This window comes from Symphalangus syndactylus, chromosome 14 (assembly GCF_028878055.3).
Source record: "Symphalangus syndactylus isolate Jambi chromosome 14, NHGRI_mSymSyn1-v2.1_pri, whole genome shotgun sequence".
In the NCBI taxonomy this organism is placed as follows: Eukaryota; Metazoa; Chordata; class Mammalia; order Primates; family Hylobatidae; genus Symphalangus; species Symphalangus syndactylus.
In genome coordinates this window covers 13385375-13412921 of record NC_072436.2, presented here as the reverse complement: position 1 = coordinate 13412921, position 27547 = coordinate 13385375, and the positions used below count along the sequence as shown (strand labels likewise).

The 27547-nt window shown below is 55.1% G+C and overlaps 2 protein-coding genes across 2 annotated transcripts in view; both read left to right on the top strand.

Moving 5' to 3' along the window:
• The window catches only part of LOC134732416 (mucin-2-like), a 319755-nt gene that overhangs the window by 153447 nt on the left and 138761 nt on the right, over window positions 1–27547 (top strand). The gene's annotated exons all lie outside the window — the stretch shown is intronic.
• On the top strand, window positions 944–27547 carry LOC134732414 (uncharacterized). The gene is made up of 2 exons (XM_063617372.1): window positions 944–7770; window positions 7836–27547. Exon 2 carries the CDS (start codon window positions 24188–24190, stop codon window positions 25205–25207), a length of 1020 nt encoding a protein of 339 aa, XP_063473442.1. The 5' UTR covers window positions 944–7770; window positions 7836–24187; the 3' UTR covers window positions 25208–27547.

Sequence of the window (27547 nt, the reverse complement as noted above, 5' to 3'; positions counted from 1 at the left end):
AGGACGCACCATGTAGGAACTTACAGACCCATCACGGGGCAGGCTCAGCGAACGTCCAAACACGGGGCATGGGATCGGGGTGAAGGGAGAAATGAGCTGCGGAATACTGGAGTGTTGTCTCCTTTAAAAGTGAAACAAAAGAAATAGGTTCCCCTCTCCCATTCCCTCCCCTCTCCCTCTGCACTGAAGACAGGGTCTACGTGCACACTGGGAACACACGCAGGACGGGGAATAAGCCGTTTGCATTTTGTAGACTCTCTCAGGTGGTGTCATTGATAGGCTGATTCGTTGACTGTACCCCTGGATCATCAAGGAGTCGTTTTGGGGGGCTCACTGGCTCTTCTTAATTTTTTTTTCTTCCCATTTGGCTTGAAGTTGACCTATTTTAAAGTAGTAGTAGCCCCGTTCTACCACGTGGTGGCGCGCGTGAGCAGCAGCGTGCGCAGGGGCGTGGCTCCCGCCGCTCAGGGCCGCTTTCCGAGATGCTGGCTGTGAGTGGGAACTGACAGCGGAGCCCCGAAGTTCTTATCTTTCTCTTTGATCGTTCCTGTATGAATTGATCTCCCCTGCTGAACCGCTGTCATTCTAGAAGCAGCTCCAGAAGCGAGCCCCAGCGTGGCTGACTGCTCTGCAGGGCAGCACTTGAGAGGCTCTGCGTCTGTGAATTTAAAAATGAGCACGCCCGGATCTCTGGCTTTGGAAGTAGGGTTGTGACGACGTGTTTTTCTGTTTTGTCTCGTTTTTGTTCGGAGGATCTCTTGGCACAGGGCTGCTAGCTAGGCTGTCTGTAGACACATCCAGGAGCTCCCCAGGTGGCAAAGTGTTGTGGCAGCTTTGGGAGGGGGTGGCCCAGCTTAGGAGAGTGTGAGGACTTCGGTTTTGGCTTCGGAGGTGGCCTGACTCTGATGCAGAGACCCTCCCAGGTCAGGGCAGTGACGGGGCAGACAGGTGCCTCCAACAAGAGGCGAGTCCAGCTTCCATCTCTCAGTCAACGGGCGTTAGAGCAAGAGCTGCTGCGTTCGGGAAACCCTGCTTACAGCCGCATCTTCCTAGTGTGTCTGGGCCTTCTGCATTCTTAAAATCTTTGGTTAATTCCTGGGTCACATGTGAACTCACTTCACCCACCCCAACACCTTGTGAGGTGGGTGTTATGGGTGAACTGTGTCTCTCTAAGATAAGTTGAAGCGCCAACCCCTGGTACCTGTGAACGTGACCTTATTTGGAAACAGCCTTTGTGGATGTAATCAGGTAAAGATGAGGTCACTAGGGTGAGCCCTAACGCACCATGACCAGTGTCCTTGTAGGAAGACAAAAACGCCGTGTGAAGACACATACAGGAAAAGGCCCCGTGACGGCAGAGGCAGGGTTGGGGAGACTCGGCGACAAGCCCGGGAGCCCCTCGGGTGGCTCCAGAGGCTAAGAAGCCACGAGGAAGAATTCTACCAGGAGTGTCAGCAGGAGCTTGGCCCTGCTGACCCCTTGGTTTGGGGCTCCTGACCTCCAGAATGTGAAGGAAAAAATTCACGTTGTTCTGAGCCACACAGTTTGTAGTGCCCCTCTGTCCACACCACGGGGAGTTTGAGGGGGCTCCCCAGATGGGAGCTGGAGTTCCAGGGCCCCGTGATGCCTCTGTTTCACTGTCAGACTTTATCCCCACTCCAAACCCCGTTCCCCAAGAATCCTGCTCCGATCCTGATCCCAGGGGCAGCATTGGAAGTGGCTGGAAACCCGTTAAATCCGCGGTGCTTCCTCTGTCCCTCCAGCACTCCTGAGAGAATCTGTGGGTCGAGACAAGCAGTGGGTGAACCTGGATGTCTTCAGACCTTTTCTGAGTGATGGGAAATGATGTCTGGATTCCAGAGCGGTAGTTAGACTGTCCTGCACTAGCCAGTTAAGGACAACGTTCACTCGGAGAGAAAGCCGGCATTCTTTCCAGCGGCGCCTTCAGGCTTGCTGAAGACGGGAGCGCCTGAGGCTCTGTGGTGTCTGCTGCTCCCCAGGGGGTGGCCCCGGCTACATCTGCCTGAGAAGCCAGCATGAAAAGGTGATGAGAACATCAGAGCTTAGAAACAGGTTTTCATCGTGGACATTGTCTTTCGATTTTAGCAGCACTTTTCCCACAAAATTAAAGGTAGATTTTTTTTCTTTCTCCTTTGTGACTGATGGGAGAGCATGGCCTGCTGGGCCCGGTGTGGCCACCATGTGGGATTTTGCTAAATTTAATGACCCCTGATGGTGAAAGGTCCTCCCTGAACCACTGTCTTGAAAAGATGGCAAAAAAAAAAACCATCCCTGCCCTCCACGTGGAACCCGCAGTCACGCCAGGAAAACCCTTCATGAAAGCTGGTGCCACGCTGTTACTCTAATCAGAAATGTGAGCCATGCACGGAAGCAAAACTGCCGAGTTACCAGTTGTGTGTGTGTGTGGGCACGCACCCTTGCCTCCCGGTGCCTTGGTTTCCCCATTTGTAAAGCGGGGATAGCCTCACCCATGGTATGCATTTCCTGTGGCTGCCGTAACAAACTGCCACGGGCTGGGTGGCTGGAAACACAAGCTTTTTCTTTCACATTCTGGAGGTCAGAAGCCCAAAACCAAGGGGTCAGCAGGGGCACGTCCCCTCTGAGACTCCAGGTAGAATCCTTCCCCATGGCTTCTTGGCCTCTGGGGGCCGCCAGCCACCCGAGGGGTTCCCAGGCTTGTAGCCGCGTCACTCCAACCCTGCCTGTGCTGTCACGCGTCCTTCTCTCATGCATGTCTTCACACGGCGTTTTCCTCTTCCTACAAGGACACCAGTTATGGTGGGTTAGGGCTCACCCTAGTGACCTCATCCTTACCTGATTACACTGGCGAAGGCTCTGCTTCCAAATAAGGTCTCATTCACAGGTACCAGGGGTTGGTGCTTCAACTTATCTTAGAGGGACACAGTTCAGCTGTGCACTGTGTGTGTTGGGTGGGCGAAGTGATTCCCCACGTGAAAAGTGGTCAGACTCGTGCCTGGCCCCCGGTAAACACCACGTAGATGGCCGCTGTGCCCCTGCCCTTACTATTTTATGCACTCACATTTCCCAGGGTAATTCCGCTCTCTCAGCCTCAGCGCTGCTGCTATGTGGGGCTGTGCCGTCACCCGCGGTGGAGGCCGCTCTGTATGCTGCAGGGCATTCAGCAGCACCCCTGGCCTCCACCCACCAGATACCAGAAGCCCCTCCCTCAGTTATGACAACCAACAATGTCTCCAGACATTGCCACATGTCCCTCCCCAGGAGGTAAAATTACTCTCGGTGGAGAACCACTGACGTAGCTTACGTGGTGTGCGTATGTTAAACGCTGACAGATATCGTCAGGCTGTGTCCTCCTACCAGGCCTCACCAGTTCACATCCCATGGTGGGTCCCCACATTCTGGGGTGACAGGACACCTTCACCCTTTCCCACTTCTCTGATGCCGTGGTGCAAATTGATGCAATGGAGCCTCGTCTAGGCCAGGAGCGCCTCAGGGCTGGACGCTCCCATACTTGGCGCGGGTTCTGGGAGTTTCCGCAGGCCTCCTTTCTGGTGCATAATGAGCCTCCCAAGGCCCAGCAGGATCAGGACTGCTCTCGGCGCTGCTCGTATTTTCTCTTTCTTGCAAAGCACTAGATTGGGTTCTAATTACTGCTCAGCTGCAAAGCCCTGACTCTGGGGCCCCGACAAGCTGCCCAGAGCCTTGTTCGGGCTCTGAGTCTTCCTCCTATTTAAACTCATGTGATACTGTCTGCACCCCAGAGCTGTCTGGGTGGGGGTGTGCAGGACCACAGATCAGAATATTCTGAAAATCTGAAGCTGGACAGATTCATGACGGCGTCTCATGGTTATCCAGGATGGAAAATCCATCTTCCCAGCCCCAGGGCCTCTGTTTGTGGTTGTAGCTTTCGGTGCTGGCATCGAACTGTCAAGGCTGAGACACCTCCCCTGCCCACCGCTGTGGCCCGAGAAAGGTATCCAGAAAAACAGAGGGTTCCCTGACATCCTGGGGGCCTCCCGGGGGTGGTAACAGGTCCCTCCTGTGACTCCTGTGATGCAGCTGGTTTATCTTAGCCATTGGACCACATTGTAAAGGAAGAGATGTCAGTGAGGTGTGAGCTGGGCTGCCCTGAATCAGACACTGTGGCCAGCTGATGTGGCCCGAAGCTTAGCTCTGCCCTAGGTTGATTTTGATGGGAAATGAGCTATGTGAGCAGACTCTTAATGGGCTTTTCTAAACTTCTGGGGGGTCGCACATTTTTTTTTTTGTTTTTTGAGATGGAGTCCTCCTCTGTCACCCAGGCTGGAGGGCAATGGCATTATCTTGGCTCACTGCAACCTCCACCTCCCGGGTTCAAGTGATTCTCCTGCCTCAGACCCCTGAGTAGCTGGGACTACAGGCACGTGCCACCAGGCCCAGCTAATTTTTTTTTTTTTTTTTTTTTTTTGTATTTTTAGTAAAGACAAGGTTTCACCATGTTGGCCAGGATGGTTTCTATCTCTTGACCTCATGATCAGCCTGCCTCGGCCTCCCAAAGTGCTGGGATTTCAGGTGTGAGCCACCGCACCCAACCCGCACTTCTTAAAAGGATAGTCACTTATCTGAGTGTAAATAGTGATGGTATGGCAAGGAAATCCTGCCTGTCCGCGGGGCTGTGGGGAGGCGTCTCCTGGAAACACTGATACTGTGAAAGTGACAAAGCTGTATTTCTTTATTCCCAAATCCACCCCTTGAGACAGGTCGGCCTTGCAGCCAGGAAGCATTTCTAAGATTCAGGCTCTGCGGCTTAGCCTGGTGCGCGTTCCCTGCCACTGTGACGGGGGTTCGTTCTCCCTGCAGACTTCCCTGCCATGGATGACAGGTCCCACCCTGGCCCGGCTTCACGGACCCGTGACCAGTGGAGGCGCTTGTGGAAGCTGCACTCAGAAGGGATCTGGGCTGGGTTTCATGCCCTGTTGCTGCCATCCAGGAATTCTGGACAACTTTTTAATGAGAGGATGGTCCCTGCAAATTATGTAGCTGGTCCTGCCCACAGCCTGGGGCCCAAGGGGGACAGCTTTCATCCCTCCGAGCAGCAGGTGGGCCTGCCCAGGCCAGCTGGACAATGGCAGCCCTCCTGAGTTTAGGTCCCTTTTTTCTCTGGATAATGACAGGGAGTGGCCAGCACCTGTGAGGATGCCCTCCCACTTAGAGAGCAGGGTGGGCGTAGGGCCGGGGAGGGGGTCTCAGGGGGAATCAGAATAAAATTCGCATTAAGGAAGGAGGTCCTTTCCCCCTTTCTGGAAAGAAACTCTTAATTCTTTTGGAATCACTGTGCTGGAGAACACAGAGGTTTATTTCAGGGAGCGGGGAGAACCCCTTTTCCTTAGGATGCTGCATTTTAAAGGGCAAGGCCAGGACGAGCAGGGAGAGAAGCGAGAGGCCTCGTGGGCAGCAGAGGTCACTTTGCAGCATCTCAGATGCACAGACACAGTGAGCTTCGAATTTGGGCTTCTGTGTTCTGAGCTCAGCCACACCCTTCTCCCCTGGCTGTGCCCAGTCCAAATTTGCTCCAAAAGGGTATCTTTCCTTCCACTGGAAGTCCAGGCAGCCGAGGTGGTAACCAGAAGGTGGGAGGCAGGTTTTGGAGGCAGGGCCCTCTGGCCCCAGGTGGAGACGTGGCTTTGCGCCCCGCCCTGTTTCTTCTGAGATGCTCAGAGTTCTGGGGAAGGACTCAGGGGCTCAGACACCCTCAGGTCCCCGCAGCTTGAGCATCCAGCTGACACCAGACCCGGATCCTGGACCGGAAACCAGCGGCAGGTGGGGCTCCTCGTGTGCACCTTGTTAGTGCACCTGTACCCCAGACCCAGAGTGAGGGACGCCCCATTGCCCAGCTGCAGACCCGCTGGCAGGTGAGGGCCTACCCCTTCTGCAGGATGCTCTGCTCCCACAGCCAGGAGGGTATCTCAAGCCTTCTGAGTCACCGAGGCAGCCTCAATCCAGGGCTGACGTGATGGGCTCTTGGTCACGTCGCGGCTCAGCCACTTGCCGTTGTTGACCTTGAGCAAGGCGCTTCTGCCCTGTGCCTCAGCGTCCTCCTCTGCAAAGTGGAAGACCACCAGTCCCACCCCTTGGGGTTGGGGGAGATGACCCACTGGAAGCCCCCGGATCAGTGCCCGGCACACACTAACTGCCAGGCGGGCGCCAGCTGCCACCATCCAGTGTGAAGGGAACCTCGCTGTCCACTGTAAACCACAGCCCAGAGCTCTTGGCTTGTGTGCTGAGCCTGGCTTAGGAGAGAGGGTCTCAAAGACAGCTTTGGCCTCAGTGAGGGCCACCTGTACAAAGGGAGCCGTGTGTGGCTCACAGATGTGATGCAGTTTAAGCGAGGCCAGACACATTGCAGGTCCCCACGAAGTGTGGTTCCTCCCGGCACTGAGCGGCGGTTGGCTCCACTGTGCTCAGTCCAGCTGTGGGATGCCCTGTCCCTTAGGAGGGGTCCTCCGAGGCAGGGAGCCAAAGCCTTGCTCAAGATAGAACCTTCAGGTGTTCTCCACAGAGGCCGCCACACATTGCTGGGTCTGGTGTCAGCTCATGGTGGCTGCAAATGAAACAAAGGAACTAACAAAAAATCTAGCCCTTTGCCACCGATCCTTGAATCCCTGGTCTCCGGCAGAAGGTTGACGGGAGGCCCAGATAGAGCCCTGCTTTGCGGGCCTGGATCCCCATCAGCCGCGCTGAATGACATCAGCTGTGGCCACCACTGGGATGGCTGATCCACCTTTAAGGCTGTTCTGGAAGGCTGCACTTAACCCCGGGTTCTCATCCACCCTTCCAGCACCTCCTGACATCTTGCCGCCTCTGCTTCGTCCCACCTGCACACGCCCCAAGCGCCTGTGTTGCGTCTCCAGGCCCTACTCCTAGCTCTTCTCATATCCCGCTACCTCACTGGGTCACTCATGTAGTGAGGGCCTGGGACTTCTTAGGAGTGGGGACAGGGATGTGGCTCCAAGGAGCCTGGGGTAGTTGAGGAGAGAGGTGTGTGGGTCAGTGGGGGCTCAGGCTTCAGCGTTGGAACAATTATCTGTGCAAAGCGACTTGGATAAAGAGCATGGTCCAAGGCTTCAGACAAGGCCATTTAGAGTGGGAGCCATTAGTTTACTCTGTGGACCTGTTTCCAGTTCATGTCCTTCATTTACTCATCTTGCTGGGAGGACTGTGCCTGCTGCCTTGCCTGTCAGCCTCCTGTTCTGGAGTGGATGGAGAAGGACAGGCCCTTGAGGCTGGTGTGGCTTGCTCCATTTTTGGCCAAGCACTAAGGTGCCGGCCTGGGGTGGACATAGAAGCCTGACTGTTTTCCAGGTGGACAAATGAACCCCACCTGCACTCAGAGTTCCCTGGAGACCTCTGCCCCAGTGGTGGAGATGGGGGCTTGGCTGGGCTCCGGCCTCAGGGTCACTCTGCACTGTGAGGAGTGAGTGTCTGAGTGATCAGGGTGCAGGGTGAGCTACTCCCTGGACCTGGACACAGTGTCATCCTTGGGTCCCTCATGCTTTTCCATCCTGGGCCCTCTGTCCATTCCCACAGATCTCAGGGCCCCTGGGCCCACAGGCAAGGGCTCAGATGTGCGTGGTGACCGGCTCAGATGATGTGTGTGGTGACCAGCTCTGACGTGTGTGATGACCGGTTCAGATGATGTGTGCGGGGACCAACTCAGATGTGCATGATGACTGGCTCAGACGATGTGCGTGGTGACCGGCTCAGATGATGTGTATAATGACCGGCTCAGATGTGCACTGATGACCAGCTCCGATGTGCGTGATGACTGGCTCAGATGTGCGTGATGACCGGCTCAGACGATGTGTGGTAACTGCCTCAGATCATGTGTGTGATGATCGGCTCAGATCATGTGTGTGATGACCAGCTCAGATGTGCATTGATGACCAGCTCCGATGTGTGTGATGACCCGCTCAGCATCCAGTGTGCTATTGCCCTGGCCAGGAGCAGGGGCAGATTGCCCACCAGGAGCCGGCTCCCAGCAGTGCCAGCCAGCGCCGCGAGGTGGCGCCAGGGACCACATGAACGAAGAGCGTTTCCCTGCGGCTGCTCACTGGCCGGGTCTCCCCTGAGAGGCTTGCTTCACCCAGCATCTCCCTCCCAGTGTATTGTAACCACGACCCTCCTGTCTTCTAACAAGCAAGTTAGGTGCAGGTGGAAGTGTGGGGTTGGGGTGTGGGTAGGAGAGGTACCCCAAGCCTCCCTTTCCCCCTGTGCTGCAGCAGGCAGCTGCGTGGGTGGAACTGAATTATGAAACCCCAAATCCATCTCCATAAAGGTTTTGTGTGTTTGAGGAAAAATGCCTTTGCACTCTGCTATGTTCTATCTCTTGCTCATATCGTAGTTCACTGTGTACATTTTACAACTCCTACATATTTTGGGGGCACAGGTGCAATTTTGTTACACGTGTAGACTGTGTAGTGGTCAAGTTGGGGCTTTGGTCTCCATCACGGTGCACTTGGAATTGCAAATTTTGGTGGTTCTCTTGCTTGGTAGTTTAGGTTTGGGGAAAGGAAATGCGTGCTCGTTAATTGATAAATATTCCTATTTAGTAAGTACATGTCAGGATAAACGAGAAGGAATCCTTTCTCCTCAGAGAAGCTCCCCAGGAGTCACCCCAGGAGTCAGAGTGTCTCAGTCAGCAGCAGCAGGTTATGTTCAGCAGCAAACAACCCCACATCAGAGTTTTGTAGCAATTACAGGTTGATTTCTGGCTCACATGCATGTTGGTTTCTGAGGGTGTTGTGCTGTGCTGTTGCCCTCACTCAGGACCCAAGCTCATAGAGCCACCGCCCAGTGCTTGCCAGATAGCGGGAAGAGAAGGTGTGGTACTGTACACACTGTTGGTTCTGCAAACTTTGGCTGGAAGTGACACACCTCTGCTTCCATTTTGTTGGCCAAAGCAAGTCACATGATGGTGCCTAACCTAAGTGGGTGGGAAGGGCAGCTCCCCGTGGCTCCAGCAGGAACAGGAGCCAGAAGATTTAAACAGCCTCAGTGACAGCCACAGGACACCTGCACCACCGACATTACCATGCACCTGTGAGTGGCCGGGCCCTGCACTCACTGCTATGGGAGAGTTAGCTCATGAATCTTCACAATTCCACAATGCACTGACAGTGAAATCACGTGCCCAGGATCGCACAGCTAGTGAGTGGCAGGGCTGGAATTCGGGGCCAACTGGCTGCAAAGTCCATGTGCTGAGCTGCCTCTCTCTGCTGTGTGAGTTTGGATTCTGGAACAGTAATTGGCATAACTGACCACTGAGAAAAGAGACGGGGGTGAGGAGGCTGCCCCAGTTTTCTTTACTGTTAGCTCTGTGATGTGCTGTTGTTGGCTCTATTTCACAGAGGAAGGTGCTGAGGCTAAAAGAGTTGGCCCAAGGTCCTGCAGCGGGTCGGAAGTGCCCGGGCACTATTGGAACCCTGTTGCTTGTCGGTGTCTGCAGAAAGCCTGACCATCACGGGGCCCTGGCGGGAGCATTGCCATACAAGTTTCCTTCCACCAGGGGGAGCACGTGCCTTCTCAGCAAACCCCCATCCTGTGAGCTTCAGAACCGGGAAGGAGGGGGGACCTGGGGCTTGTCCAGCCTGGAGCCTTTTTTTTACAGAATCAGAAACCGAGGCTCAGAGCGGGGATGTGCTGTCCCCTAAACACATGCATACTGCTTCTCATTGTCATGCATGTTGGTGGTCCTGGTGTCTCCACATACCCCCCACCCTAACTCACACACACGTGCACACACATAGACATTCCTGTGCACACACAGGCTCACACGCACATATATGTGCATGCACAGGCAGGCAAGTACACACACATGTATGCACACGTACACGTGTACATGTACCTCACTGGGCCTCATTTCTTCATGTGGAGAAGAAAGCGGGAAGAGAGAAGGGAGAAGCAGAGCTGGCTTTGGGAGGGTCCAAGGACTCCCTGCTGGCGCCCGAACACTCCCACCAGGGGCTCGTCCCGAGGTGTCTGGGCAGGAAGGTGCCTCCTGGCGAGGGGTTCCGCTGCCTCAAGTCTCAGATGCTCCATGTGCTCCTCCAGTTTCCCACTGCCAGGACCCCCACCCTGAACTCGCCTCTGGCAAGCTTTGAATGGGCAGTGCGTTGGGAGGCCAAAACGGGCAGATTGTCTGAGATAAGGAGTTCAAGACCAGCCTGGCCAACATGGCGAAACCCTGTCTCTACTGAAAATACAAAATTAGCTGGGTGTGGTGGCGGGCGCCTGTAATCCCAGCTACTTGGGAGGCTGAGGCAGGAGAATCACTTGAACCTGGGAGGCAGAGGTTGTAGTGAGCCGAGATGGTGCCACTGCACTCCAGCCTGGGTGACAAGAGCGAGATTCCATCTAAAAAAAAAAAAAAAAAAAAAAAAAAGCAGTGGCACAAAGAGTGTATTTCCACGCTGGCTGGACTCTGAGAGCATTTTCCAGCACCAAAGTGGGCAGGTGGGGCTGAACCCTGAATGAGCTGGAACCCGTCACCTGGCCGTGATGGTCATGATGAAACCACAGCGTGGCAAAGCCAGGCTCAGAGTGGAGTCTAAGAAGTCCCCCCCAGAAGCTGGTGTCTGTCTGCTCAAGGATTGCAGGATGACAGGGCAGAGAGATGTGTTATTCTAGGAGGACCTCTGGACACTTGAAAGTCGGCGCAGCGTCCAGGAGGTTGAACACCTCAGAACTCTGTGGACTTGCCCTTCTCTGCTGCTGGTCCTCCTCTGTGGAGCCAGCCCCTCGGCCGGGTGGCTTGGGAGTAGGAGCGCTTTGCGTTGCAGCAGGCAGGCTGTGGAGACCTGGAGGCTGCGGAGACCTGGCTCTGGTTGCTCCAAGGCCTCCTGCTCAGCTGAAACCCTCTCTGCTTTGGAAACACAGAAAACTCTAGTCTCCAGCCCTGCAGTATCTGAGCATGGCCCTGGCCCCCTCAGTCTCCTCTCATTCTAAACTGTTGTCTTTTGTGCCTTTGCATAAGTTAATTCATGCTGATGAACCGCTGAGCACTGGTTCCCCAAGTACAGTCCCCAGCCCGGCAGTACTGGCGTTCCCCAGGAACGTACAAGAAAGGCATGTCGTCTGTCCCGCCCCAGACCTCTGGAGTCAGGCAGTCTGGAAACCGGCCCAGCATGCTCTTGTGTCATATGTGGGTAAGGCTGCCCTTACCTGAGTGGAAACCCACTGAGGCCAAGGCAGGGTGGGTGACTCAGTGTTTAACAATAGGCTCTTCCAAAGGAACTAAAGTAGGCTGATTTGTAGCATTTGTCAATTCCCCTGCTGTAAATACCCCCTCCAGGGCTGTCAGCTGCTGTCAGCTGGCTTGCAGAGTTCCTGAAAAGTACGAACCAGCTGCAGCATTACTGACGGGGAGAAGTCAAAAGTCCAGAACGGGGGCCTCCCAGGGGCAGGGAGTGCTCCAGAGAATACCCAGCTACCGCTTATTTTGGCATCTCATTCGGGGAGTCCCCAGACCTTTGTGTTTCTACCCCCAGTCCTCCATAGGTCACGTAACCACCGACTCTAGTTGCACATCAAAGGGGTGAGTGACCCGAGGGCCTGTTTGGTGGTTAGTGCTCTCCTGGAAGAGCAGCGAGGCAGAGAGGAAGGGGACCCCAAACTTCAAAAGTGAGTTTCCTCCCCTGTGACGCGGTGCTTGCCAGGCCGCCCCCCTGCACCCACCGCTTCGTCCCTCCGTCTCTGTTCTCATTCATGGTCAGTGTGGAGGAAGGATGTAGAGAAAAGGCCATTGGTGGGGCCAAGTCTCCCTCTGAAATGCTTATTGCAGGAGGCGAAGGAAGCTGAGAGGTGAGGCCCCAGTTCTAAAGGATTGGAGGGCTTGGCAGCTGGGAGGAGTTAAAGGAATCTATTTCCTGTCGCTGAGAAAGGATGGTGATTGGCGGGCAAGATGAATTATCAATGGGGCTGTGGTGGCCACCTGTGGAAGGGATGCTTGGCGAGAGGCTCCGGCAGCACCGGGGCATGTGGCAGGAGAGGTAGGGCTGGAGGCGGCTGCTGAGGAGCTGCCACCTGCGTCCTTGCCGGGAACCCTGGCCGGGACGTGGACATTCTATGTGGCCACTAGAGGGCAGTGCTGCTGCGGGTGGGAACGAGATCCAGCCTGCAGCTGTGCGGTGAGCTTCCTGGAGCAGGGGCGCTCAGAGCCAGCTTAAATCCCCTATTTTTAAAAGAGATTTATTAAAAATCTTCCCTTTTAAAAATGCCTTCCTTTGGTGACTAAGTAAGGAGCATGCGGGTGGGAAGGCATCTGGACACAGCTGAAAGCGATTCCATATGTTTTGGAAGAAGTAGGGAACAGGCTCCATGCGTGGGGAGATGAGTATCCCTTGACAAAACTCCCTAAGACAGGCTCTTGCACTGGCTCTGCATCTCGTTCAGCCATGGTCATGCCTGGGTGCTTTGGAGGCCCTGGAAGGGCCCCACTCCTTGTTCTCTCAAGCTCTTCTGGCCTGGGCATGACTCTTCTGTGACAGAGCCCCCACCTCAGTCACAGCCCATGGAGCACATGGGGGCTGCGTAGTTATGGCCCAGTCTGTGTGGTCAGAGAGCTGCCAACACACATGCACACACACACGCACACACACATTTGTATGCACAACCACACGTGCACATATACATGTGTACATGCACACACACATGCACACGTAGGCACACACACTGCACAATGCACACATGCACATGCGCACAGGTTCACATCCACATGCATGCACACACACATGCACACACATACACATTCACACGTGCATGCACACAGGTATACGTTCACACACTCATGTACATGCACACACGCATGTACATGCACTTGCACACATGCACATGCATGCACACTCGTACACACAATCACACACTCTTGCACATGTGCACACACACTGTACAGTGCACACATACCCGTGCACACGTTAGTCTGGTCCTGCTTTTAGGGTATAGGTTGGGAAGGAGTGGCCTCTTCCCTTGAACTCCAAGTGCCCAGGCCCCCTGCAGTGTGGTTATGGGTTTTCAGGAGGCAAGAAGAATCTTCCTCCTGCTCCCAGTGAAAGAAGTGGCCCCACTGCACCCAGCCTGGGGGCCCCCAGTCCAACAGCATGGCACACAGGCAGTGGTCAGAACCACAGTGAGGCAGAGCTCATGGCCCCTCATTTGTATCTGGCTTGGGGGAGAAGCCTGTCCTCTCCAGCCTCAGCTTTCTCATCCAGCCCATGCGGGTGGCACCAGCCATCTTCCAGTGAAGTCGGTAGGACCCTGTGGGCCCAGGCAGTGTTTATCCCTAGACCAGGCCCCGCTGGAAAGCTGAGGTTGCTTTTAAAAGACCTGGGACTTGTTTCAGGGTCTCTGATGAGTGTTCCCCAGAGTGTGTTTGCCTTCATGTTTTGACTCACGCCTGTGAGTTGTTAGAATAATAGGACCTATTTTTCTTAACCTTTAAGGATGCTGGGGTTTTTTTTGTGATGAAAAGCACACTCAGATACACAAAACCCTTTACTAGGCTGTATCAAATCAGTTTTTACTGTAGAAACAAATTACTGAAGTCACCCAGTGGAAGTGCTGTGTGTAAGTAAGCACGAGTGCGGCCAGACCCCATTCTTGGACAGTAGGACTCAGTAAAGACTCTTCTGGAACTCAAGAGGGACACCAGGGAGCCCTGGGGACCTCTCAAACCCCTGGGTCCTGCTTTCCTGTCCCTGTTCAGTACTAGAGGTACTGGCCTGTGAATGGGGTGGGGAAAATCATGTAAAAAATAGTGAAAAAGAATTTTGCAAAAGCGGAGTTTCTGCCTTCCAGGTATCTACCTTCCAATTCTGAATTCCGTTTTTCTCCCTCATAAATAGACCTGTCTTCCCAAGTAGAGAGCAAATGTCAAAATATGGGGTCCTGCCATATCACACATGGACATGGCTGCTAGGGATGGCCTTCTGCCACTAGGTGGGGTAGGTAGAGACATGAGAACTTAGCCTTCTTAGCAGGCTAGTCAGAAATGTCGTCCTGCTCGGAGTGGGGGGTGGGGCCGGGCAGCCTGGAGGGGCTGGACCCCAAGGGATGCGAGGAACAGCGGGGCCAAGATGTCGGGTGGGGAAGGACCTCCTTGGGGAAAGGTGCCCGTGGTTGTTGGCCGGGAGCTCACACTGACTCTGGGGAAGGTGTCTGTCTCTGTAGGACCTGGTGGGGAACAGAGCACTTGGGGGCTCCTTCCTCTGTCACTCACTGACATCATGGTGACAGTATGAGGGCTCTGGCTTTGGACCCCAGCTTGGATTCTAGCCCTGCCACTCACTAGCTGTCGACTTTGGACTAGTAACTTTTTGGCTTTTATTGAGTTTCCCTATGTGTAAAGTGGTGATAGAGCCCCAGCTGTTACAGGAGGTGATGGAGCCCTCATCTGTAACGGGAAATCATGGAGCCTTCATCTATGATGGGAGGTGACAGAGCCTCCTTCTGTCATGGGAGGTGATGGATCCCCTGTCTGTTATGGGAAGTGATGGAGCCCCCATCTGGTGCGGGAAGTTCCTGTCTGCAATGGAGGGTGATGGAGCCTCTTTCTGTAATGGGAGGTGTTGGAACCCCCATCTGTTATAGGAAGTAATGGAGCTCCTTCTGTAATGGAGAGTGATGGAGCCCCCATCTGGTGTGGGAGATGATGGAGGTTCCTGTCAGCAGTGGAGGGTGATGGAGCCTCTTTCTGTAATGGGAGGTGTTGGAACCCCCATTTGTTTCAAGCAGTAACAGAGCTCCTTCTGTAATGGAGAGTGATGGAGCCCCCATCTGTAACAGGAGGTGATAGAGCCTCCTTCTGTAATGGGAGGTGATGGACCCCCAGTCTGTCGTAGGAGGTACCGGAGCCCCTGTCTGTAATGGGGGGTGATAGAACCCACCCAGAGGGCTCAAAGAATGAGGGAGCAGCACACGTGGTATTAGAGAGTGAACCTCTGTCTGTGTGACTCACTGAGAGTTCTCAGATGGCATGGGGGACCAGGCGCAGCCAGCAGCTCTGATCACCGTGGCCAGGAGCAGGCACGGCCCGTCTTGCCTGGCAGGATAGGACACCTGTGTTCATAGGGACTTGCTGATTGTCCTGCGTCCTGCACCCTCGACGGATGACGGTTTCAGGCCCCTCCATGAGCTTCTTGGCAAAGTTGAAGCTCTTCCTTCAGTGACCTTTGCATGTCTTGCCTGACTGCCCGTGGCTGGCAGTGGACACGGGGCCTGGTGTGCCCCTCGCAGCCTCCCCGCCCTGCTGGGTGCTCTGGTTTGAGCTGCCAAGGGCTTCTTTCTGCCTTGTTTTGGGTCCCCGGAGAGCTCCTTTCCCAGGCTGCGTTCTCCCCGTCCCGCCTCCGCCCTTCCCAGTTATTTCCCATGCATGTTAGGTGTTTTGGGACAAGCTGCTGATGTTTGTGGCAGGTGGGCCCAAGAGCCAGGGCATTGCTGGGACCCGAGGGGTTTGCAAGGGCCTGGCAGGGGCCAGGAAATGTTGGTCCCACCACAAAGCCCTGCCTCTGAACCAGACCCTGGAAGGGGAATCTGATGAGGCTCCAGGGACCCGCTGGGCCTCTCCCCGGATAACACTGGGGGAGTTTGGGTGGGCAGCGGCCAGTGTGTAGCTGCCGATGTGTGGAGGGGCTCCCTCCCCAATGAAACATCCCCCGGAAGACGCGTTTTGCCGCTGGACTCTTGGCCAACAACTGCTAGCCAGTATTTAGATGTGCTGTGTTCAGGGGCCGGTGTGGGTGGGAGTCAGCCTGCCCACAGCTCCTCCTCCATGGCAGGTGACTGGCCTGCCGGCTGGGTCAGCACTGGTGTATGAGGCTGCGGCCTGCTTGGGCCTCACCCCTGGCTGTCTGTGGTCTTCTCAAGACATCAACTGCATGACCGCCTTGGTCCCTGGAAGGACAGGCCTTGGTGGGCCTGAGGAGGGTGCTGGCAGGGCTCCGGCCCCTTGATTCTCGGTGCATCTCTCTTGCATGGGTTTGGAAGCTGGCTTTGCAGATACCACAGAGAGGGGCATTTTGAGGGCAAACGGTTCTCCAGAGTCCAGCCTGCTTAAACTATCTGTGCAGTCACCCTGCAAGAACACTCTTGGGCCAGGAAATGTACTCCCAGGGAGGTGGACCAGCCCCTAACAAGCAAGTGAGTCCGTTAGGCATAGACAGGGAGGGCATGGCCAGATGTCCTGTGGGTGGACTTCTCCACCACAGTCTCTAAGAGCTCCCTCTGAACAGACCCACAGAGAGCGCCTGGCAGTGCGGCCTCCTGGGAGAATCATTACCTTCCTTGCTCCCCTTACCGGGGTCCCCAGAGTGAGTCCTGGAGGCTCAGAAACCCTCTTTGTTTTCTGACATCCCCAGAAAGTGCAGCTCCCCTGCCGGACCTGCCTGACCTGGCCACAGCCCTTGCCCTGAGCCCGCTGCAGGTGTCTTCTCCTTGCTGTGGGCATGTGGCATCTGTGAGAGCTCACACGAGTCCCACTTTGCCTCCAGAGTCCAGTCGGACCTTTGAAAGCCTGGCTTCTAGCCCCGTGTCTGGCTTTGGGTCCAAACCCTGAATATTGCCTTCCCCCTCATACCCTGATTTCCCCCCCCCCCCGACATTCTTTGCCACCTATGGTCCCGGGGGCCACTACACCTCTGAAGTAAGAGGCAGGGAATGCCAGGACCCAGTGTTGGCCAGGAAGGCCTCTTTCTGCTCTTCCAGCAGCGTATCCCAGCTGTTCTGTGCCAGGATGGAGGGGCAGGGGATACTGAGCCCCCCGAGCCTTACAGTCATCCAGGGGGTGCCCCTGAATCTCACCCACCAAGCTCTGGGCATTGACCATCATGATCCCCACCACATGTTCTAGTACTTTCCTGACGTTGCACCCACAGAAAGTCCCTAGGAAACCCCAGGCATCCCATGCCGTGACTCTGCAAGGAGCACTTTTCACACATTGGGGCAGGAGTCAGCCATCTCCTCCAGGGATGCGTGTTCCTTCAGCAATGAAATTTAATCAGCAGCAATTAATTCTCTGTCAAGAAAGCCCAAGGTTTTGTGCTGGAAGGGGAGAAAAAGTGACTAAATCTTTGATCAAACAAGTCTCTGTGCTGAAGGGTAGATACAGTTAACTACTTTTACTGGTGCACTGCCGCAGCCGCGGGGTGGTAGAGGGTGCCTTTGCGCCTTCTCGGGCCACTTGGGGAGGCAGTGGTCACGTGGCCAGCCATGTTAGGCCCTCTAGACAACAGCCTGTCCTGGGGAGAGGCCAGACAACCTGGGTGAAGGAGGCGAGGGGTGGCTGGAACCCCCCAGGCAGGCTATGTGATGTGGTATTGTCCCTGGTCTATGGATGCACCCCTTTTCCCATCCTCTTCTGCAATAATCAGATACCGGACCCCAGGGCTCTGGTGAAGGCTGTGGTATTGATTCTACATACTGTGTGTGTGTGTGTGTGTGTGTGTGTGTGTGTGTGTGTGTGTGTGTGTGTTTAAGAGGCAGAGATTGATTGATTTGGAAATGTGCCCACACAGCCCCAGATGTGGTCCTAACAGCTAAAGCCCATCATTGAGAAAATTTAAACCAGCCATTCAAGTTAGTCACCCTGGCCTCCCCACCCTAAACCTCATTAGGAGGTCAGCAAGGTTCTGGAAATGCCCCACCCAGGCTCCCTGATGGCATCCACCAGCAAGCACCCAAAGCATGGATGCCAGGGTGGCAGGAGCCCTGTTCCCTTTGCATCAGGCTGCAAGGAGCCTGGGAGGAGATAGGCAAGGGGGCGCTGCCCAGGACCATGTTGGGTGAATGGCTTTCCGAAGCTGTTTGCGAGGATGCTAGCACTGAAGCCTTGGAAATGCGCATGAGTGTGGTTTTGGCCAATCTGGGCAGGTCTTTGGTTCAGAGAAGGGGTTGCCCGTGACCGCACGGGTTGGCTTCCCCAGCAAGCACATGTGGAACCAGTTCACAGGGGCCCCGCCTGCCTGTGTCAGCCTTTCTGCCTCCTGTCCTAGAGGACATGGGAAACAGGTTTGCCCAAGAACCACCTGAGGAGTAACCACGCACCTCCCAACACAGGCTGCTCTTGGGAAAGTACACTTTTTGCCACTGTCATGACAAGATGCAGGCTGTTTGGTAACACAGTTGGTGGGACACAAGGAAGGCCTAGCCTCCAACCTGGAGTGGTCTAGAGCCCCCCGTCCCCGCAGGGATGCAGCGGAAGCCTGGGCAGTGGGTGCTGCTGTCCTGACAACTGGTTTCCATCAACAGTAGATGTACGAGTGCCTAGTGCCCAAAGCTTGCTTCAGTGAATGTGACCATCGTCTCCCATTGGGTGGTGGCACAAGAGCCCCAGAGAACCTGAGTCTGGGCGGCTGGGTGTGGCTAGGCCAGCCCAGGGTGAGATCTGAAGCCCAGCATGGTCTCGCATTCTGTGGGCCCCACAGTGTGTGAGTTTAGTCTTTCTGGACCTTTTCTGCCATGCCCTGGGGAGGCTTTGTTGGCGACTGCTGCTTGGAGGGTATCGGAGTGCATGGAGCACTGAGCTGCCCTTGGAGACATTTTGTCAAATATGTTTCATGATGATGGTGACACCGGGTTTGGGTTTTAATTCCTCAGTGCACCCCTGGGCCCCACTGAGAGGATGATTCCCTTCCGTCTGCATTTCCAAATAACCTCCTCCTGGGGCTCTCGAGTCCAGCGGGGTAGCCGCAACATTTGGAGATGGGAAAGGAAGGCGCTGAGGCCTGCCTGGGAGACTTCTGGCTGCTGAGCGGCCCTCAGAGTTCAGAAAATGGGAAAAGAAGGGACGATTCCCCTAGCAGGAGAGTCCTGCCCCCAACTCTGCCCCTACCTCAATAACAGATCAAAGTCGTACAGGGTGGTCAGTTTATTCATGCACCAAGTGCCTGTTTCACACAACTGGATGCCAAGCCCAGTGTGTGGGTTGAAGGGAACACGGACACCAGAAGGTGCCCTGCCTGACCGGTCCTAACATGTCTGTGGCCCAGGATGCACTGTCTGACATGGCAGCCCCGAGCCCCGGGGAGCTCCTCAGTACTCACAGTGCAGCCAGAGGTGCCGTGATGGGGACACACGCGCTGGGCTTCAAAGACTCCGTACAAAGAAAAACATGTACACCCTCTCATGCATGGTTTTTACATTAATCACATGTCGACATGACAATGTTTAGAATGTATCAGGTTAAGTGAAAAACATTAACATGAATCTCACGTGTTTCTTTTTACTTTTTTTTTTTTTTTTTTTGAGACGGAATCTTGCTCTGTCATCTAGGCTGGAATGCAGTGGCGCAATCTCAGCTCATTGCAACCGCCTCCCAGATTCAAGCGATTCTCCTGCCTCAGCCTCCTGAGTAGCTGGGACCACAGGCACGTACTACCATGACTGGCTAATTTTTGTAATTTCAGTAGAAACGGGTTTCACCGTGTTAGTCAGGATGGTCTTGATCTCCTGACCTCATGATCCACCCGCATCAGCCTCTCAAAGTGCTGGGATTACAGGCGTGAGCCACCGCGCCTGGCCTCTTTTTACCTTTTTAATGTGACTACTGGGAAATATAAAATTATCTGTGTGGCTCCCTTGCATTTCCACTGGACAGAGCTGGTCTTGGGGCAGCAGTGTCTGCCGACACAGGTGCCTCGTGGAGCGGCGCCCAAATACGGAAGTGCTCACGGAGGTGTTTAGAAAGTGTGGTGGAGGCTGGCAGCAGGGCACCAGAGCACACAGGCAGAACCCAGGCTCCTGGTTCTGTTGAGAGCCACTGTGGATCCATTGCTCACTAAATGCATCCGAAATGCTCAGCCCGGTGCCCAGTGCAAAGCTGGTGCCCCATGATTTCTAGCCCCTTCTCTTGGGTACCTGCCTCTCACCCATTTTTCTCCCATTTCCAAACAACAAATGCCACAGTAAACAGTCCCTGCTCTCCGGCTCAGCATCTAGGAAAGGCTTCCAGGAGGCCAGGGAGGCTCTGGGCGGCCCCCAGGGGGTGTCAAGGCTCTCCCAGGCCAGGGGCGCTGACAGCCGGGTCCGTGGTCGGCAGGTCCAGGCCAGGGCCCTTCATTGTGAATGCACAGCCTGTCGGCCACCATCACAAGAGCCTTGGATAAAGTGTTCCTGTGAAGAAGATAATTGAAAATCAAAAAAGACTTTGTTAATTTGATTAGGCAGAGCCGTAGTTGAATTGTTCTTCATCAAAAGAGATTTAATTTTGACATGCAATTAAATCCTTCTGCTGTAAGATCTGCCCCGTGTGCTGGAGATGGGCTTGGCAGCCTGGGGGAAGGGTGGCAAGGGGGGCATTGTGGAGATTTATCAGGTGGGGGAGTCAGACAGGGAGGGTTAGAGATGCTGAGGGTTGGGGGAAAGATGGAGTTGATGGCCATGCAGTCATGGACTAGGAGAGGAAGGGGCTGCAGTGGAGTGGTGGGAGGTGACTAACAGAGGGACTCAAACAGGGATTGAGGGGAATAATTTGGAAGAGAAGCAGAACAGCAGAGCTGGGGATGTGGGGACAGGGAGGGAGAAGCTGTCCCAAGAGGGATGTGGGAGAGGCTGCGGCCGGAGGAGCTGCAGGATTCACGTGCAGATTCGTGCGGGCCTGAGAGCCGCTCTGTGCTTCTTAGGTGGGTAACTAGAGGGAGGGGACTGTAGGTCACATGTGAGGACCGGGATGGCATCTTGGGGACCTGAAATCATGAAACACCCTGGAGTCCGATCTGGACCAGGAATTGGATGTGAGGGAAGCCATCTTAGGGGGAGCAGATGAGTCCATCTGGGATTTGAGAGGGTTGAGCTATGTGGCCCTCACCACAAGCGCAGCGCAGCCATGAAGCCAGCTTACCACCTGGAACGCCAGCCCCTGAGAGGCAGAGTCTCCGAGGCCCCTGCTCACCCGTGTTCATTCATCCAAGGCCGGGGTGTAATTGTCTCTGGTTAAAATGATAGTGGTGTTTGACCAAAACAGCCATCCGTGCTTAATGTAGAAAATCCAGGACATTGAGAAAAGCATGAAGATGGAGACACGTGTGTCTCCCTTAAGTGAACGAGAGAGGACCTTAAAACAAAACGAAAACGGAATTAGAACACGCCCCTTCTTCGACTTTTCCATTCATAGGAGGATTTTGTCAGCTCTGGGATGTAGGAGGTCATTCCCGAGACCTGAGTCCCCAGGGCAGGAGAGGAGATGGGAATTCTGGCTGTGACCCTGCAATGTGCAGGCCCATTCTGAGCCCTGGGAGTGAAACAGGCAAACCCTTATTTGCGTGGAGCTGAGCAGCCACAAATAAGCAGGCGCATGGCTGGCCCACCCCGACGCGTGCTGTGGGACGGTTGCCCTCTTTCACCGGGATGGGGCTGGGAGTGGCAGAGAGGGTGGAACGTGTCCATCAGGCTTGGGATGGACGTCGCCCCTGTGACAGCTTCTCCAGTTGAGAATCCCCCTCCCCAGAAGGCATGGCCAGAGTCAGACCCAGGGCTGGGACATGGAACACAGGCTCCTACCCGCTTTCCAAAGCTTACGCAGCCTGGACGGGGCCTCTGGGCCCTGGGGCTGGAGCAGAGGCAAATAGCACATGCCGGTGACCAGACTCCCCACCCCTGTACCCGCTGTGCGGCTGTGGAGGGCAGGATCCACGTTCCCTGCCAGCCTTTCGGCGGGGAAAGGGTTATGGGGGTGAGGGTTATGTCCTAGTGAGCCCGACACCTGGGCGAGTGCGATATTTTTTAATGGTCTCAATCGTATTATTTAAATATATCCTCTACCTGTTCTTGGGATGGAAATTATGGTCTGGGGCATGCCTGTGTCTAACTCATGTGTTACTAAGGTGGGGTCCCCCACATGAGCCTAGTCCAGGCTCCAAAAAGGGAGTCAGCTGCTCTGTCCCTTTCTCTCAGCCCCTCTTGGACTCTTCTAGGAGAAGAGTCTTCTAGGACCAGTGGGAGAGGCTCAGTTCTTTGTGTCTGGAGTGGTGATGAGGGCTGAGCCCCTATGGGGAGGCACGGTGCTTTCCAGGGCTCTGGGCTCGGTGGAGACCCGCTGGGGCCCCTGATGCGCCCCCCCACAAGATGGATGTGCTCCCAGAGGCTGTGTTGGGAGTCACGGGGTCCGGGCACTTGCGCCTTCACAATCCCCTTCCTCCATAAAGAAATATTATAGTTTGCGACTGCATTGGTATAAAAATGAATATATTCATATCCTATATTATGATACTTTCCCCAATCTAAAAGTTTATTCTGTTCTTAAAATAAATGAAAGTATTTGTATGGGCCCTGGGCCTGACGGAGATGTGCCCTGCCGCCTCTCCAGAGTGTTGGGAATTCTCAGGTGACCCAGTCCCACAGGCAGCCAAGTGCCCACACATTTCCAGGCTGCCCTCCACCAGGGCGGTGACCTCGGGTCACCAGGGACACGCACGCCTAGGAAGCCGTGGGCTTCTGCAGTTTCCAAAGGGACGCAGGGCAGAGAGGCAAATAAAGGACCCCAAGCGGGGTCCCAAGCCCCTGATTACAACACTGGCACTCAGAAGCTCGATGACCCTCCCCCAGGGACACAATGCATTGTGGCTCCCTGCTCCGGCTGGCACCATGGAACCGCCCGAGTGCAGCTCTGCATCCTACCAAAGGGGAGTTCCTCGGCCGCCACACTTACAACATGGGTGCGATGGGGCTGTCAGGAGGATGTCACCAACTCGGAGTGATGTCGCTGAGCATGGTGTATGTGTGTGCGTATGCATACCCATGTGCATGTGTTTCTGTTTACAGGTGGGTGTGCATGTCTGTGTGTGTATGTATGAGTGTGTGTGTCTCCACATGGATGTGTGTTTCTGTTTACAAGTGGGTGTGCATGTCTGTGTGTAAGAGTGCGTGTGTCTCCGTGTGCACGGGTCCATGCAGGGCTCTGTATGCACGTCTCCGCATCTGTGCATCTGTGTAGTGTGTGTGTGTATCTTTGTGTACGCGTGTGCTCTGTGTGTCTAGACAAATATACAAGACCAGCCGGGCAGTGGAGAGCCAGAGCCATGCCCCAGAAGTAGCCTAATTAGGAAAAGGAGGCTCTAGAAGGAGGGATATTTTGTATTTTGGTCTGGGGTGTTTTGCCCACTGCAGTTTCTTTAAGAACAACACAGAACGCCCCCAAACTCAACCTGCAAGCAGGCTGGAGGGAGCAGCGAGCCTCGCTCCTCAGGAGGTGCTGGCAGGAGGGCAGGTGCCGGGCTCCAGGCTGGGGTGGCACTGGGCAAGGGAGAAGAGAATGGGGGCTCCCCAACCTCCCACATCTCGGGGTTCCAGGGAGGTGAAAATGGACCCCTGAGAACCCAGATTGTCCTTGTGCTCATGACGTCTCCACAGTGGAGGGACAGAAAAGCAGAACAGGTGAAAGAAGCACCCCCATCCCCCTGCGAGCCTCCCCACCTGCTGAAAACAAGGTCTTCAACTTGTGGTCACTGGACCTGGAATCTGCACCCCTCCTCTTCCTCCAGCCCCCGTGCGGCCCTGGCTGCAAGACAGCAGCTCCCACTCCTGAGAGCTGAGCAAACACGCAGTGGGCTGGGCCGGGGAGTCCCCGGTAATTTAATTGAGTCAATTTGCTCACAGTAGAATATGACTTCTCTTACAATATTTTGAAAAGGAATTCAGCTGAACACTCGGCTGTGTGTGTGTGTGTTGGGATGGGGGTTCCCGCCTGAGGCCCAGCTTTCTTCATTTCGGCAGCTCCAGTCTCCCCAGTATCCATAGAGAGAGGGTCCTGCGGGTGCCTGGCCGGCCCCTGCCACCCCCGCCTTCCCTCTCCACCCCCACCTCCTCTTTGCTTGTGACCCATGACTGGGAAGGCAGCTTCAGGAAGAGAGACCGGACTTTCTCTCTCCTCTCCAAGTGGGGCCAAAAATGGGAGGAAATCATTTCATTCTAACCAGTCAATTCCAGGCTGGGAGTCCCTGGGACCAGTGGACAGAGACAAACCTGGAGAAGTCAGTCTCCTCGCCCAGGAGCTGCTGGAGAAAGGAAGGAGGGGGTGTTGACTTGGAGGGCACAGGGCCACCATGCTGCCTGGGAGGGGCTCGGCTGGGCTCTGGGGCATTCAGACTCCACATCTGGACGTGATCAGGATGAGAATCGTCTCTACATTTATTGTGCTCTCACTGTGTGCTGGAAATGGATCTTCATGTTCTACAAACAGAATCTCACTAAATCCCCACACCACACTGTGAGGGAAGCACGACTGCACTCCCTGTTTTACAGCCAAGGAAACCGAAGCACAGAGAAGCTAAATAACTTGCCCAAGGCCACACAGCTGGTATGGGGCAAGGCCAGGATTGGAACCCAGGCACCCAGCAGCAGCCAGGCTCGCCTTGTCATGGACCTGATGGTGAACGACTGTGTCCTGCAGCCTCTGGGCTCAGCGGCCGTTGCAAAGGAGGGGTTTCATCCTGGCAGCGAGGTTGAATTGGGCATCAGAGTTGTGCCCCTTATGGCCTCCAACGGGGAACCTCAATCCCCTCTCACCCCACCTCCATCACTGCAGCCACTTGCCCGAGTCTGCTCAGCCCCCAGAAGCTTTTTGCACACCTGGGTGTCCCACCCTGAGTTGAGATGGCAACAAGGCGGCAGAGAGCTCTCCCAGAACACTGCCCACTCCCCAGAGTCCAGCACCTCACCCTGCTTCTGGGGCCTCCCCTGGGGGCCGAGAGTATTATTGTCTCTGATTACCCTCAACACTCCCCAAATACACACCCTCAACATCCCCAGCACTGAAGAGCTGTGTGTGTGTGTGTGTGTGTGTGTGTGTGTGTGTGTGTGTGTTTTCTGTCTCCCTAACTGGACCAGCAGCTTCTTAGAGGCAGGGCCCTGTCCCCTCTTTACCCACCCAGCCTTCCACAAGTCTCTGCAGCGTGGGTTGATCAATAATCAAGTCTTGTTGACCAGCTGCCTGGAAAATGATTTTCCTTCACTAACTCTCCTCTGGAATTTCCTGGAGGAAACTTGTCTTGACCAAATAATGGGATTCAGGAGGGCTGTGTTCCTGCCCCCAGGGATGTCATATTACTGCAGGAACACAGGGTGTCTCTCAGTGGCAGGGAGCTGGTGTGCTGGCTCTTGGCGATCCCAGGGGACCGGGATCTGGCAAGGTGAGGAGAGTGGTGCCCTTAGGCTGGTGGAGCGGCAGGGGAGGGGAGCTGGGTAGGGCTGGGGCAGGAGGGAGAGAGGGAAGCGGCCGCAGCTTGGGGCTCTGGGAAGAAGGAAGCCACTGGGCTGAGAGGAGCAAGGGCTGTGGATGTTGCCTGGAAATAGAGTAAATAGAGTTTCTTTCAATCAAGTCGTATTTTAAATGCACTGGGGGAGGCTCAGTCGGTAAAGAAATCTCGCCAGAAATCTTTCCGAGAAAATAACCCTTTTGCTAAAGGCAAAACACTTTCCTTAAGTTATCTGTTTTGATATGGAGTGTTCTTAAAAGCTAGGCACACCTACACACGTGAAAACAAGGAGATAAGCCCGCAAACATGTGAACGGAGCCTCAAGCGTGTACACATGTGCCGTGCATGTGCCAACCTCACTGCATATACCTGGGTGCAGCCAGCTCTCGCATTTTCTCATCGCTCTGGTTCAATTTAAATTAAAGCAAATGTTGAAAGCCCTCCCTTCCAGGTTTTATTTGCTACCCTGAGTCTTCCGCAGCAACTCATTAGCTTAATGGGTTTTCTTAATTCTCGTCTATTAGTAGGCCCTGTTTCTGCCTGGAAAGCTGGTCCTTTCCAAAGAAGAAGGGCTCAGCCTTCTTCTACCTGGACACAGAGCAGCCTGCCCCAGCACCACCACCCACACACCAGCCCCCTCGCCTGGAAACCCCTCTGGGAGATGGTGGTCCCTTGCCCTGGGAGGCTGGGGCTTCTCCTCTTTACTTCTCTCACGCCCACTCTCCTCCTCAGCCCCTCCTCTCCCTGGAATCTGCTCCATGTAGAGGAAGCAGCTGCACCAGGTGCTTAGAAAACTCCTCACAAAGCCAGGCGAGGTGGCTCACGCCTGTAATCCCTGCACTTTGGGAGGCCGAGGCAGGCGGATCACCTGAGGTCAGGAGTGTGAGACAAGCCTGGCCAACATGCCGAAACCCCATCTCTACTAAAAATCCAAAAATTAGCTGGACGTGGTGGTGGGCATCTGTAATCCCAGCTACTCAGGAGGCTGAGTCAGGAGAATCGCTTGAACCCTGGAGACGGAGGTTGCAGTGAGCCGAGATCGCGCCACTGCACACCAGCCTGCACGACAAGAGCGAGACTCAGTCTCAAAACAAAAAAAAGAAAACTCATCACAAAACCACAGGGAGATGGGAGGAAACTGGTCCCTGTGCTCAGGCTCCCCTTGAGGAAGGAGGTTGTGTCCTTTCAGGGTGGCCCATGGCTTGCTGGGCAGGTGGTGGGACTGGATCCTGATCGGGGTTGAGGGGGATCTCTGTCCAGGAGAAAGCAGCTGTGCGGAACTCACACATAAAAATGATGCCTGTGCCCCTGGGGCCTCCAGTGTGGGCTGTAAAACCACCGAGACAGATTCAGGCCAGCGCAGGCGTCAAGTCCTCAGATGGGAGTGTTTGCGAAATGCTCAGATGTGTGTTCAGATAAGCGCCCATCTGGCCCCTCTGACCCATTTCACAGAGTACTTTGGAGAAAGGATTTCAGGTGTGTTCTGAATGGAGCCAGGTTGGGTTCAGGCTGGCTTTGCCATTCATAATCAGAGGCTCTGAGCACATGACATGCTCCCACGGCCAGCCCAAGTGCCCGAGAGTGCCAGGTAGAGCTGGGCTGGGTCCTTGGCAGGCCCCCTTCCCTCTCTGAGCTTCGTTTTCTCCAAATGGAAATGTGGGGAGGGGTGTCGACTAGGCCCTTAAGGAGCTGGAGTGGAGTATGTGTGTGTGGGGGGGTGCGTAGGGGTAGGGAGGACAGAGGGAAGAACTTGGAGGGGTTCACAGACCTGAGGCCTGGGCCACAGCTGGGAGCACAGCTGGAGAGTCCAGTGCATTCATAACACGCGGAAATGGGGTTGGAATCAACCTGCTCCCCTGCCGTCACCCCTGTCTCTGCAAGCTTTGGAGGCCAGGCCTCTGCCCCACCTGCTGAGAGGCCACGTGAGCTTCCCCTTCCAAGGAGTGAGATAAAAGTCCAGTGGGCCGGCCCCATCCACCCCAGGCTGGGCTCTAACTGCTGGCCCTTGTTCCTCATCAGCCCCTGACTCCTGCCAGTCCCCGCCCGCCTTCTGCCCTGCCTTGCTCTGCGTTATAGACTCATTTCACACAATTGGACCAGAAAAATCTCAGGAACAGACTCATGTTGTCTGTCAGCTTCCCCCAGCACACCTGCGGCCAGCTGGACACGCGGGTCTACCTCCATGCTGGTTCCTCCTGATGCCCACCCAAGGGTGGGCAAACACCCTTGCCCAGACTCCCCTTTTTCTGGAGCATGAAAAGGGTTAATCAGGTGTGTCTCACGCCTCTGTCCCTGCCCTGCTCCTGTGGGTGGGGAGGGAGTCCTCAGGA